We start from the raw sequence: 13,504 nt of genomic DNA, 5'->3' as shown, positions 1-13,504 counted from the left end.
GTGGGGAATTCTTGATTCTTGTTCAGGCTTTGTGTGACTTCTCGGTTCCAACGTGAAGCTATCCAGTCTGGTAGTTTAAGAATGAGTTTCTGATTCTCCTCACAGTCATTTAATATGTCGAGACCCTTGACGTGTGGCATGGCATCTTGACATGCGTTCAGAAAATCTGAGAAGTTTCTAAGACCTTCTGCATCCTTCGATTGAATTCTTGGCCACTTGGTGAGCCGCTCTCTGAATGCTCTCTGAATGGCAAATGGCTGGCCAAAGCGATTATTTAACTTGTTCCAGGCGTCTTGGTAGGCTACGTCGTCATTTCGGTAGAAGGTGCCATCTAGAGCCTGGCGTGCTGGACCAGCAACATATTTCTTCAGATAGTAGAGTTTTTCAGCTGGATTGATTGCCCTTTGATCAATGAGTGAGGTGAAAATGGCTTTCCATTCAATGAATTGTATTGGATCCCCATTGAAGATGAATGGCTCAGGAACAGGGAGCCTATTCAAGGCTATACTGTCTTGTAGGACCTGAGTGAGAGAGGACACGTCTGTGTGAGGGGCTGTTGCAGCATGGGATAGAGAGACTGCAGCTTTAGGCACACTCTTGGCTTCCTTGTTCCTATCATTGTTAGTGTAGCCAGCAGTTTCACGTCCCATCTCCTTATCATAGGCGTTCAGCTTGGCCTGAGCAACTCGCAGTTCTTTTCCTGCCTGTAACAGCTCCAACTCACACCTTTGTGATCCTAAGGCTTTCCTATGTTGTTCCTCCAACTCCTGTATAGATTTCTTTTGTCTTTCTTCCTCTAGCAGAATTTCATAATGGACTTCCTTCGCTGCCAGCTCGGCTGCCGCATCCGCACGCTTGGCTGCCATCAACAAAGTTATGGAGTTGTGGTCAGACCTGCAGTGACTTGTCCAGGACGCGGAGGATCCATAGATAGACTTTGCATAGTCACGGTGAAGCAGTTCATGAAGGCGGCATTTTTCCGTTTCATTATCAAAATCTCCTTCATCATCTATTGTTCTGCCATAGGCAATAGTGAGTATTTCTTTAGTCACCGATTCACACGTATCAACTCTTCTTCTTATATCAGTAGAAGGTGTGGTGAGATCTCGAATTTCAGTATATGTCTTCAATATGTTTTCCTGACAACATTTTAGTTCATCAATGAGAGCAAAGAGCCGACTTTCTGGCATGTATGTCTTCAGTTTCTCTCTTGCCTTGCGTATGATGGGCTTCCATTGTTCATACAGGGATAGCAGCATTTTCTCCCTTTTCTTGGCCTCCTCATACTGAGGTGCACGTATCTTTTCTGTAGGATTTCCTTGTTGTTTAGCTTCAGTCGTTTCGTTAGGACGTAGCCTTTCAGGCACGTTTTCCACTGTTTGGAGGTTACTCTGTAATTCTTGAGCTTCTTGTGTGACTCCATTCTTCTGCTCCCTCAAATCCTTCCTGTTACTTGACTTTGACATTGTCAACTGAAATATCGATTTTCAAACCTTTAAGTTTTTGAGAACCTCTTAACAGTTACAATCACATATATTGGCAGTTATATTTGACCCTTTTCAAAAAACAAAATAAACATGAAATATCAACCTCAGTAAAAATGTATAGAGATAGAAGAACCACAGACACTCAAAACTATAAATGTCCGTGTAAATACCACAATGAACCCACTTCTTAAAGTTCTTGAAATGCAAAATCCAAAAATAAATGTGCCTGTGTGTGTGTGCATGTGTGCGCGCGTGCGTGCGCCTGAGAGTTTAAGAACAGTTCTTTTTTTGTATTTGTTTTTCTTTTTTCTTTTCTTATAGGTGAGCAGATGAGTATTGTTCACAGTTCAGTTCAAGCAACATCCGTTGCTCACCTTACTATCAAGACCGTTGACTGTATACCAACAATAATACTCACAGTCTTGACTTGCATCAATATCGGTGAATAGGACTGTACTTGACCATTGCCCCGAGTCCATGTGACCGCTGCCCGAATTGCAGATGCAGGTTAGGCACCTACATGAGAGAACATGTGCCGTTTGATGGATCCACGGGGAGCTGGCATGCAGCGACGTAATAGGATCAGCAGCAGGCACTTCATGAAGACCCTCTGTTGTAGCTGCAGCAAGCACGCCGTGTGTAGAGACCCTCCGTCGAAGCTGCAGCAGGCACGCCGTGGAGACCCCCTGTCGTAGCCCGTCCTTTGGCAACAATCATATGGATCGTTGCGGGTCAAGTTCTTACTGTAGCGAACCCAAGCCAGAGAATGGTGAAGCGTACTGATGTTTCCAGAAGTTTTTATTTATGCTCAGCCTTAGACCTTGTTTGAACATAAAGTTGTTTTCCTTTCCTTCAGTGGTAGAAACACCTTATTTTCTGGACAGACACCGTAAGAACTATAGGACAGATAAATGACATAAAATTAGCTCTTACAACATAAACCATAAAAATGAGGTCATATAAACATAACATACAAAATGGGACGATACAACACACACAAACACATGCCTCAGTTAGCCTACCATACATGTGCAAATGCATTACCATCAAATGTCTACTGACACAACAATATAACCTTTGGCATCCCAATATGAAAACCCAGAAATCCATCATTACCATCACATTACAGCCATTCATTCAAACCTTAATGTTTACATGACAGCAATAGTTTCAAACACCTTCTCTCTGTTAATATGAACACATCCAAAGTAACTACACAGAATCATGAGAACACAATAAACACATTACCTTGTTCCCGTTCTAGCTGGGTGCTAAATGAGCCGTAAATCATTGAACCTTATGTCAGAGCAACATCATTGTTGTCTTTTCCTTCCGTCTGAATTCGCGCCAGGTAAGTCACCCTTTATATGTCACATTCGCTTCCTTCCATGGCTTCAAAATAAAAGCATAACCATAAAGAAAACGGAACCTGATGAAAGGAAAGCTTACAGAGTCCTTCAAAATAAGATACCTTATCAATAGACCCTTTGGGGTCCTTTACAGTACTCACATTTCCTTCTTTTCTTTTTCTTTCTTTCTTTTTACTCAAAGGATGACGTCATGGGGCACCCACTGGCCTAGCGGTCCAAGCACTTAACACATATGGCTCTAATGCAGCCTGGTTCGAATCCCGATCCCGACGACCATTGCTGCGTGTTACTCCCTGTCTCTTTGTCCCTGTTTCCTGTCTATCTCCACTGTATCAATAAAGGGATAAAAGCCCCCAAAAGATCTTTAAAAAAGAAAAAGTTCATATGATAGGCCCTAATTAATGCTCATGATAATATAGAACCATTTTTGTCTACTTGGTCTGTGTCTCAGAGGAGGGCTGTGGGCAGTTTAAGAACTTGCCTACCAGTGACATCATCAATGGGGAATGCAAGCTAATAGGAACTGCAGGCTTTCTATTCCTGGAAAGTTATCATAATATAATAGAAGCCAATGTTCTGGCATTAAAAAACTAATCTTGATTGAAAAATAAAAATAAAACATGCTTAACAATGATGTCACTGGTAGGCGTGTTTCTGAACTGTCCAAAGATTAATTCCGAGCTGCCTATGTCTGTCACATACTCCTAAATTAAGTAAAGAAATACATTTTGGTCTGGGGGTCTGTAGATGGCACCAATTAGATGGCACACAAATTATATTTATCTAAATAGATTCAGTGGAGTTGTTGTTATGTAAACTATGTCTGTGAGTACATGACAGTTAATGTTGGATCTCACATAGATACACACCCCTCTTCCATACCTATCTCATATCTTTCTTGATGACTGAAAATCCAACCATATCAATTTCAGAGTCATTAACAGAGTCATCTAGTTTACTTTCAGAATGGTAAAATACTAAATTCAACACTTGTGCAGGAAACCAGGTTCAACTCCGAGGTAGAAAATGACAGTTACATAGTGCAGCGTTAATCAGCAAATATATTTAATAAATTATAGTTATCATTAATTTGCTAGTTTTAACTAAACCTTTACAGGGACTAGCATGACACAGGTGATCACATGACTGACTATAGGCAGTGATGGAAGACACACTCAGCTTTCGTACGTAATTTGATTTAATAATAATACAGGTAATAACAATAACATCAATAATAATGTGATCCCCACTCCACTATCTTTGTCACATTACATTTGCAAAAACATGACATGTCCTCTTACCCATCCAAACAATTAGTAGCATGAGGGTGCCATTAATACATCTACCCAGCCTAGCTATTAGGTAAAGCAAGTTTCATTAATACATTGATACATACACTACTCCTAATTGTTATGATGAGCCACTACAGTGGGTGCCATTAATACAGAGCCTGGGGAGCAATGTGGGGTTAAATATCTTTCTCAGAGACACTTCAACACATAAGATTCCTCTGCTTTAGTATCAAGGACTTGTCATTGTCATCCTGGATTAGATTGAATCATCATAAATGTAGACAATACAATTGTCTACATTATCACAAAACAATAAAACAAGTGTTTGTACAACTAGTTAACAACAAGTAGGCAAGGCAAAGAGGAAGGGTAGTGTTTCCTGAAGAGGTGGGTTTTCAACCTGCGGCGAAAGATGGGCAGTGACTATGCTGTCCTGACATCAGTGGGAAGTCCATTCCACCACTGTGGGGCCAGAACAGACCTAACACAGCTTTGGAATGATCTATCGTCACTCATTTTATTTTGCATTGAAAACCACCTGTTTTCAGCGGACCAAAGCCCAGAAATGGCGGATTGCAGTACAGGCTTACAGTCTTTTCCCCTGTATGAGTCCTCATGTGTATGTTGAACACACTACCTTGAATAAAGCCCTTTTCAAAAACTCCACAAGTAAAGGGCTTTTCCCCTGTTAGAGTGCTCATGTGCACGTTCAACGCACCTCTGTGAATACGGCCTTTTCTCCCGTATGGGTAGTCATGTGTGATTTCAGACAACTCTTTGCATCAAAGACTTTTCCGCAAACTGCACAAGCAAATGATTTTCCTTCTTTGTGAGTCCTCAAGTGTACTTTTAAATCCCTATTGTACCTAAAGCCTGTACCACAAACGGAACAAAGACATGGCTTTTCACCTGTATGAGTCCTCATGTGTACGTTCAAGTCACCACTTTGAATAAAGCCTTTGCCACAAACTTTGCAAGTAAAGGGCTTTTCCCCTGTATGAGTCTTCATGTGTACAGTCAACGCACCCTTTTGAATAAAGCCCCTTTCACAAACTCTACAAGTAAAGGGCTTTTCCCCTGTATGAGTCCTCATGTGTACGTTCAATCCATTTTTTTGAATAAAGCCCTTTTCACATACTCTACAAGTAAAGGGCTTTTCCCCTGTGTGAGTCCTCATGTGAACTTTCAACGTACCGTTGTGTATAAAGCCTTTTCCACAAACTTTACAAGTAAAGGGCTTTTCCCCTGTATGAGTCCTCATGTGTAGGTTCAACGCACCCCTGTGAATAAGGCCTTTGCCACAAATTTCACAAGTAAAGGGCATTTCCCCTGTATGAGTCCTCATGTGGACGTTCAACGCACCCCTGTGAATAAGGCCTTTACCACAGATTGTACAAGTAAAGGCTCTTTCTCCCGTATGGGTAGTCATGTGTGATTTTAGATGACCCTTTGCATAAAAGACTTTTCCGCAAACTGCACAAGTGAATGGTTTTCCTTCTTTGTGAATCCTCATGTGTACTTTTAGAGTTTCCGTTTGACTAAAACCTTTGTCACAAACTTTACAGACAAAGGGTTTTTCCCCCGTATGAGTCCTCATGTGTTTCTTCAGATCACCCAGGCCAGTAAAGCCTTTGTCACAAACTGTACATGTGAAGGGTTTTTCTCCTGTATGTGTCATTGTGTGTTGTTTAAGGGAACCACTATGATTAAAGCCTGTACCACAAACTGAACAAAGAAAGGGCTTTTCACCTGTATGAGTCCTCATGTGAATGTCCAGCGCACCCCTATGAATAAAGCCTTTGCCACAAGCTTTACAAGTAAAGGGCTTTTCTCCTGTATGAGTCCTCATGTGCACGTCCAACGCACCCCTTTGAATAAAGCCTTTGCCACAAACTTTACAAGTAAACGGCTTTTCCCCTGTATGAGTCCTCATGTGCACGCTCAATTTACCCCTGTCAATAAAGCCTTTGCCACAAACTTTACAAGTACAGGGCTTTTCCCCCGTATGAGTCCTCATGTGCACGTTCAACGCACCCCTGTGAATAAGGCCTTTACCACAGATTTTACAAGTAAAGGCTCTTTCTCCCGTATGGGTAGTCATGTGTGATTTTAGATGACTCTTTGCATAAAATACTTTTTCGCAAACTGCACAAGTGAATGGTTTTCCTTCTTTGTGAATCCTCATGTGTACTTTTAGAGTTTCCGTTTGACTAAAACCTTTGTCACAAACTTTACAGACAAAGGGTTTTTCTCCCGTATGAGTCCTCATGTGTTTCTTCAGATTACCCGGATAACCAAAGCCTTTGTCACAAACTGTACAGGTGAAGGGTTTTACTCCTGTATGTGTCATCGTGTGTTGTTTAAGGGAACCACTTTGATTAAAGCCTGTACCACAAACTGAACAAAGAAAGGGCTTTTCACCTGTATGAGTCCTCATGTGAATGTCCAACGCACCCCTTTGAATAAAGCCTTTGCCACAAACTTTACAAGTAAAGGGCTTTTCCCCTGTATGAGTCCTCACGTGCATGTCCAATGCACCCCTTTGAATAAAGCCTTTGCCGCAAACATTACAAGTAAAGGGCTTTTCCCCTGTATGAGTCCTCATGTGCATGCTCAACGCACCCCTGTCAATAAAGCCCTTTCCACAAACTTTACAAGTAAAGGGCTTTTCCCCTGTATGAGTCCTCATGTGCACGTTCAACGCACCCCTGTGAATAAGGCCTTTACCACAGACTTTACAAGTAAAGGCTTTTTCTCCCGTATGGGTAGTCATGTGTGATTTTAGATGACTCTTTGCATTAAAGACTTTTCCGCAAACTGCACAAGTGAATGGTTTTCCTTCTTTGTGAGCCCTCATGTGTAATTTTAGATTTTCCTTTTGACTAAAACCTTTGTCACAAACTTTACAGACAAAGGGCTTTTCCCCTGTATGAGTTGTTTTGTGCCTCTCCAGATTTAGTTTTTCAGTTGAAATTTTGCCAAACTCCTTCACTGTCTGACTCTTTATGGAGTGAGCTTGTTTTGATGATTTCAGGTCCTGGGACAGCTTGTTGCTCAAAGACAATCTTTGTCCATCCACATATTGTGTCTTGTGTGATTTCACACTGTTTAAAGCCAACTGGCCTTCCCTGGTCTCTTCCCAGTCATCACAGTCTTCAGTGTCAGATTCAGAACAGTGTGAAAAGTCACTGTCTTCAGTGTCAGATTCAGAACAGTGTGAAGAGAGGAGCTGGTCATCACTAGTCGGTTTTGATGTTGCACAGTTCTCTACATCAGCTTGTGTTTTCACGTGTGCAGTTGAGGTGCTGGCTACAGGCTCTGTCACTCTGATTTCATCATCTTCACTTGTCACTGCTAGCAACGTCAACGTTGATCCATCAGCCTCAGCCTCTTCTGGTCTTTGAAATTGCTGATCCTGTTCCACTCTAATCTGCGGAGGTTCTGGTCCCTCCTGGACCAGACTGGAGCTCCCGTCCTCCTGTTCCTCTTTAATTTGTGGAGGTTGTGGTTCCTCCTGGACCAGATTGCAGCTACTCTCCTGTTGATAGGCAGAAACCTCCTCTTTATACACAGGGAGGTTCAGGAAGTCTGGGGAAAAGAGAAAAAAAGAGAAAAACATTATGTTTGAACGTAAGATTTTTTCATGCAGTGTTTGCTGTTTTAAAGCTTCGGTAGTTGCAGTAACTTCAGTTGTAAATAAATTCTCCATTTCCAAACCATGAGTCTATCCTCATTATCAAAGTTATTTTTATAGTATATTTTGTCCAAAATGGTAAATATATATATATATATATATATATATATATATATATATATATATATATATATATATATATATATACATATATATATTTTCTTTTTTCACAAGGGGCGCTCTAACGCAACTTAGGAATGATCCTAGGACCCTTTAAAATGGAACGGATGGATGTGACGTCCGCTCCAATGATAGGATCTTGAGAAAAAGGTCCATATCTCCATACTTTTTTACAGTGGTCAAAACAAGCCATTTTTGACGGGCGATCACTCTGCAATGGCGGATTGTGTTAGAAATGTAATTTTTCCAGTTGTTAGACGGGACCCTCGGCCATCGCCCAGACACCCTTTGTTTACATCCGGGTCCTCGTGGTGGCTTCTGCAGCTCTAAAACGATCGGCGTAAACGGTAAGAAACGCTGGCAAAACGCTGCCCTGTTTAAAAAAACCTCTGGCACTAAAGTATACATTGATTGATTGATGTAGTTTATTTAGTAAGACATGAGAATAGTACTTGACAGTACATAACAGTACATGGAAGTACAAATTCACAATACAAGGTCTACTAAACTGGAACTCTCATTAAGCACGCAGCTTGTTTAAGATGAGAACCCCATGCACACAAATCATGATGAAATATAAGAGGCAGACAGATATACACACTACTATACAGAATGTCATACAATCAGCTTTCAGATTACTGGTATGAAGAGAGAAAAAATATATATATATACAAAAGAGGAAAATTAAGGTGGGGTGGGTAGGGGGGGTGGATTAAGACTTAGACAGGGGCCATTTTCGAATTGCAGCCTCCTGAAGGTGTATCTTTAGGGCAGTTTTGAAAGTGAGTAGGGCTTTACACTCCTTTACTCCTTTTGGTAAGGCATTCCACATTTTTGATGAATAGCGTGAGAATTCCCTTAGTTGAGCCAAATCTGGGTTGAACATGATTTGTGGAGCTGCCTCTGGTGTTATGATCATGGACTTCATTAACATTTTGGAAGTATTTTGACAAATACAGGGGGATCCCAATGTTGTGGTGTATCTTGAAGACCAGGCCCATAGCAAGTTGCTGTACTCTGTCCTCAACCCTAAGCCATCCAATCCTAGCAAAATGAGCAGGGGTTAGATGGGTTTTGTGATTGAGGCCAAGAAGTAGACTTACAAGTTTGTTTTGGGATGTTTGGAGCCTTGTTTTTAAGGCCTTGGAGGTGTTGTGATACCATGAAGAGCATGCATAATCATAATGACCTTGAATGAGGGGCCCTGCAAGAATCTTCAGAAATATTCTTACTGACTAGACGATCAATCCTCCACAAATAGCGTGTTGTTTGGTTGACATTTTTGATCACTTTTTCTGCGTTTTTGTTACCAGAGAGGTTTGCCTCCAAGATGGAGCCCAGGTAGGTAATTTCATCCTTTCTTTTGATGACATCATCACCCACTTTGATCGTGAAACTCTCTACCTTGCTAAAGTTAGGACTGGACCCAAAGAGGATGGATTCAGTTTTACCCAGGTGTAATGAAAGTTTGTTGTCAGAGAGCCAGATGCAGATCTTGTTGAGTTCGAAGCTGAGAGTTTTCTCAACCTGCAGCCTGTCCCTGTCCGAGACTAGCAGGGCAGAGTCATCTGCGAACAGGAACAGTTTGCAGTCGCAGGCTGATGACATATCATTCACATATATCAGGAACAGTAAAGGTCCTAGTATACTTCCTTGTGGGACACCACAAGTCACAGGGAGGGGGGGGGACTGGGTGCCGTTTACTTCCACCACTTGCTCCCTTCCTTCCAGGTAGGATCTCATCCAGTTCACTGACGTATCATCAAAACCTATTGCTTTGAGCTTATTGATCATAATTGGGTGATTAACGGTGTCAAAGGCCTTCTGGAGGTCCAGCATGACCATGCCGCAATATTTGCCCTTGTTTGATAGAGTCGTTCAAATAGAGAAGGCATGTGTCAGTGGAGTGGTTTGTTCTGAAACCAGATTGGAATTTGTAGATTAGATTTTTCTCGGCAAGATACTTATCGACCTGTTCATAGACTATTTTTTCCATGACTTTCGAGATGGAGCTAAGAATAGAAATAGGGCGGTAGTTGCCAGGGTCTAATTTGTTTCCTTTTTTGTACAGAGGGGTCACCCTTGCTTTTTTGAAATCGTTAGGGACCCGTCCCTGTATGATGGAGAGGTTTATTATGTGGGTAATGATTGGAGCAATGGAGGCGGCTGAGTCTTTTAGAAATTTGGCGGGGATGTTGTCGAGGCCTGTGGCTTTGTGTTGATGAAGAGCACTAAATTTTTTAAACACCTTCTGTTTTCACAGGGGAGTTTAAAAACATCTTTGCGTACACCCTGTTTTTCGTAAAATGAGTCAACATACTCTTCACCATAGCACCCAGAGTGAGGGGGTAGTTTTTCAACCAAATCTGAGGTTATGGTCGTGAAGAATATGTTGAGGATTTTACTCACTTCATGTTTGGATGTGATGAGAGTGTCATTCACCTTGAGGCTTATGTTTGTAAACCTGGTTTTCAATTTCTTGTTGCAGCCTAGTAGGTTGTTGAATAGCTTCCAAAGCTCTCGTGGTTTGCTTTGATTTTCCTCAATTTTGTCATCGAGGAAGCTTTTTTCTGCTAATAGGAGCATGCCATTAACCTTGTTTCTTAGCTTGTTTTTTTCTTTTTCAAGTTTAGCTACGTGGGATTCGAGACCTTTGTTAAAACATTTGGCGAGTTTGATCCTACCTTTATGAAGCTCGGAACACTTTTTGTTTCTGACTTTCATGGCAGTAAGGATGTCCGAATTCATCCATGGTACCGAGCGGGATTTAACCCTGATGGTTTTCATGGGAGCCACACTGTCCAAAATTTGAATGAATTTGGTTTTGAAACCAAGCCAAGATTCGTCTACCTGTGTGCTGTTTAGTACGTCGGACCAGTCCAGTTCCTCTAGCCTGTGATCTAAGTCCTCACTCTTATAGTTTTTGAGGTCTCTGATCATGACTGATTTGTGGTAACCGGTCTTAGGTTTACGTTTCTTTCTGGTGCAGAAGATCATGTTATGATCAGATATGCCACAGGTAGAAACACCACTATTGAGGATTTTGTCCTTGTCCGTTGTTAGAATGAGATCTATGGTAGTTTGAGTGGAAACACACAGCCTTGTGGGCTGAGTGATCAGCTGGTGGAATGAGTGCCGATGACAGAACCCCTTGAATGACTTATACACTGACGCTTCCTTACGGAGCATGTCTGTGTTAAAGTCACCAAGAAGTATCATCTCCGCATATTCCACCTTAGCTAAACACTCCTCAAGTCTTTCATAGAAATCAGTCTGGTTAGGAGGTCTGTATATGGTACCGACTAGCACAGGTTTGGCATGTTTAAAAATGATCTCGACCCACACAGCTTCAATGGCTGCATCCTTCAGGTCTTCGCGAAGGATGCAGTCATTGTCATTATGTACATACATGCATACACCACCTCCATTTCTCCCATTAACACATCGACCGCCAGAGGTTAATCTCATAATGTACTCACCAGTGCCAACGTGTTATTGTTGTTTTTTTGTTTTTTTCATGTCGCCAAAGATCTTGTTAAAATCCTTAAGATTGAGCCGTACACGGTCTGTTTACATCGGCGACATCTCACTGTATCTCCCAGTGAAAACCGCATGTCAAACGGAGCTCCATGATTGTAGTTAGAGCGGATTACGTTAAACAGTGATATGCGAGGAGAAAAAACTACAGGAAGAGAATTGAGTTTCAGTGCGCGCTTTAGAATGGGAGCCGGCGTGATCGTCAAAACCGGATCCCAAATAATTCTGTTTCCGGTCATCAAACCGGAACCGGAAATGGTGCACCTGGAAAATGTTAGCGCGAAAAGACTGCGGACCGTAGGACTACGGTCTCGGCGCTTAACAGTTGGATTTAATGGACCGTAGGACTACGGCCTTGGCGGTTAATGTGTTAATGCTCCTATCATTTCTGAAGAGTTTGTAGTTTTCAATTTCAATCTCAGAGTCCCTTATCGTATGATCAAGTTTAGTTTCAGAGAAAGTTAAAATGTCAACCTTACCATCATAAAACATCTGCCTGATTCACATTGAGGTGGATCATGTGCAAGCCTACACCAAAAGATTTGTTCATTTGTTCGATGGAGAGATGTTTATCCACTGAGAGAAAACGCTGAGGAGCAGTATCGGGGGGGGGGGGGGGGGGGGGGTGTTGAGGCGTAAGTGTCCATCAAAGCCTTTGTTCCGTCGTAAGCAGCCAGCTGTGGGGGTTGGGGGGGGAAGGTTTTCCTCCCTCGCCAAACGGGCAGAAGTTTGCCTGGTGGTAACTGGGCCTGGATTAACGTGGATATCACCCGACAGGAGAAGAAAAAGGATGATTAAATATCTTCGGTCCATGCGTCCTGCCGGAGGTGCGTTCTTCTTTCTAGCCGAATTCATGGCCAGGAGTGTATGGAGAACTCCAGCCGCAAATCCCAGATGTTTTGTTGATACCGTAGCGCTGATCAGGTAGAAATCAGAGTGTTTTTCGTTTCTCATTTCCCGTGGATTCCCCTTTTCTGTCTCCATCAGGTGTAGATTCTGTGGTGATTCAAGGAATGAATCCGTCGTCCACAGAAAGATGAAGATGAGAAGCAAATCCAGTGAAAATCTGGCAAAAATGTTGCCGTGAGTGCAAGAGCTAATTCGCTTGCGACTGTCCATGTCGGCGTCTAGACTAGACATGATGTGAACATTCACGGTGTATCATAATCAGACTTAATTGTATCCTTATTGTTTATGCCCCAAAATGACTATTTGTAGCAATTGTGGAAATATCAGACCTTATTGTTGAATGTTTAACCAACTGTCCTACACACTCTGTGTCTGTGTGTATGTGTATGTGTATGTGTATGTGTACGTGTACGTGTACGTGTGTGTGAGTGTGAGTGTGTGTGTGTGTGTGTGTGTGTGTGTGTGTGTGTGTGTGTAAGCACAACAGCATCCACGTTAATTTACTTCTGAACAGTCAAAAATGTTTCACTTGAATATTTGACCAAAATATCACTTGAAACTGTTAACTGGGGGTGAGAGACATGCGAGGCGGGCGGGGCTATTAGCCTGTGGAACACACACTGACTACAACAGTGTATTAAGGCTGCAACTAACGATTAATTCCATAATCGATTAATTGGGCGATTATTTAAACGATTAATCGATTAACCAGATTATTGCACTTATTTAGCAATGACCTTATAATTTAGATTTTAAGTTGTTTTAGGCATGTTCTATCTAACGATAAAGACAATACAGACGAATAATTAATTAAAAAGTACATGTTATACAATTTTGCACAACTGCTGATTAGGCTACTACACATAAAATACATAAATACATATCAAAATAAATAAAAGCCACCTATGGTACCTTTTCTCTCCTTCTGACTGCTTGATTTGATTAAAAAAAGAACTACATATTTTCGGCTAAAGGGTGACAGTACTCTTTTAAATTTAAATGTTTCATAATAAAAAAAAACATTAAAGAAATATTTTTAGTTGGTCATATATCCTGCATAGGATACAGGATAGGTGGGCACTAGGGACATCTGGG

The 13,504-nt window shown here is 41.7% G+C and overlaps 2 protein-coding genes across 2 annotated transcripts in view; both read right to left on the bottom strand.

Moving 5' to 3' along the window:
• Positions 1-13,504, bottom strand: part of LOC308074168 (GTPase IMAP family member 8-like) — a gene marked incomplete at both ends in the record, with an annotated part of 708,175 nt that overhangs the window by 282,110 nt on the left and 412,561 nt on the right. The gene's annotated exons all lie outside the window — the stretch shown is intronic.
• The window catches only part of LOC308074076 (uncharacterized protein), a gene marked incomplete at both ends in the record, with an annotated part of 120,638 nt that continues 109,129 nt past the window's right edge, over positions 1,996-13,504 (bottom strand). Inside the window, 4 exons of the mRNA XM_080413410.1 lie at positions 1,996-2,188; positions 2,643-2,699; positions 5,016-5,022; positions 6,877-7,531. Coding sequence (XP_080269536.1) covers positions 1,996-2,188; positions 2,643-2,699; positions 5,016-5,022; positions 6,877-7,531 — 912 coding nt within the window. The remainder of the gene's footprint in view (positions 2,189-2,642; positions 2,700-5,015; positions 5,023-6,876; positions 7,532-13,504) is intronic.

The sequence above is a fragment of the Gymnoscopelus braueri genome (genome assembly GCF_963280865.1).
Source record: "Gymnoscopelus braueri genome assembly, chromosome: 19".
Lineage (NCBI taxonomy): Eukaryota > Metazoa > Chordata > Actinopteri > Myctophiformes > Myctophidae > Gymnoscopelus > Gymnoscopelus braueri.
The sequence above is the reverse complement of the archived record's forward strand: the minus strand, read 5'-3'. Positions and strand labels throughout refer to the sequence as shown.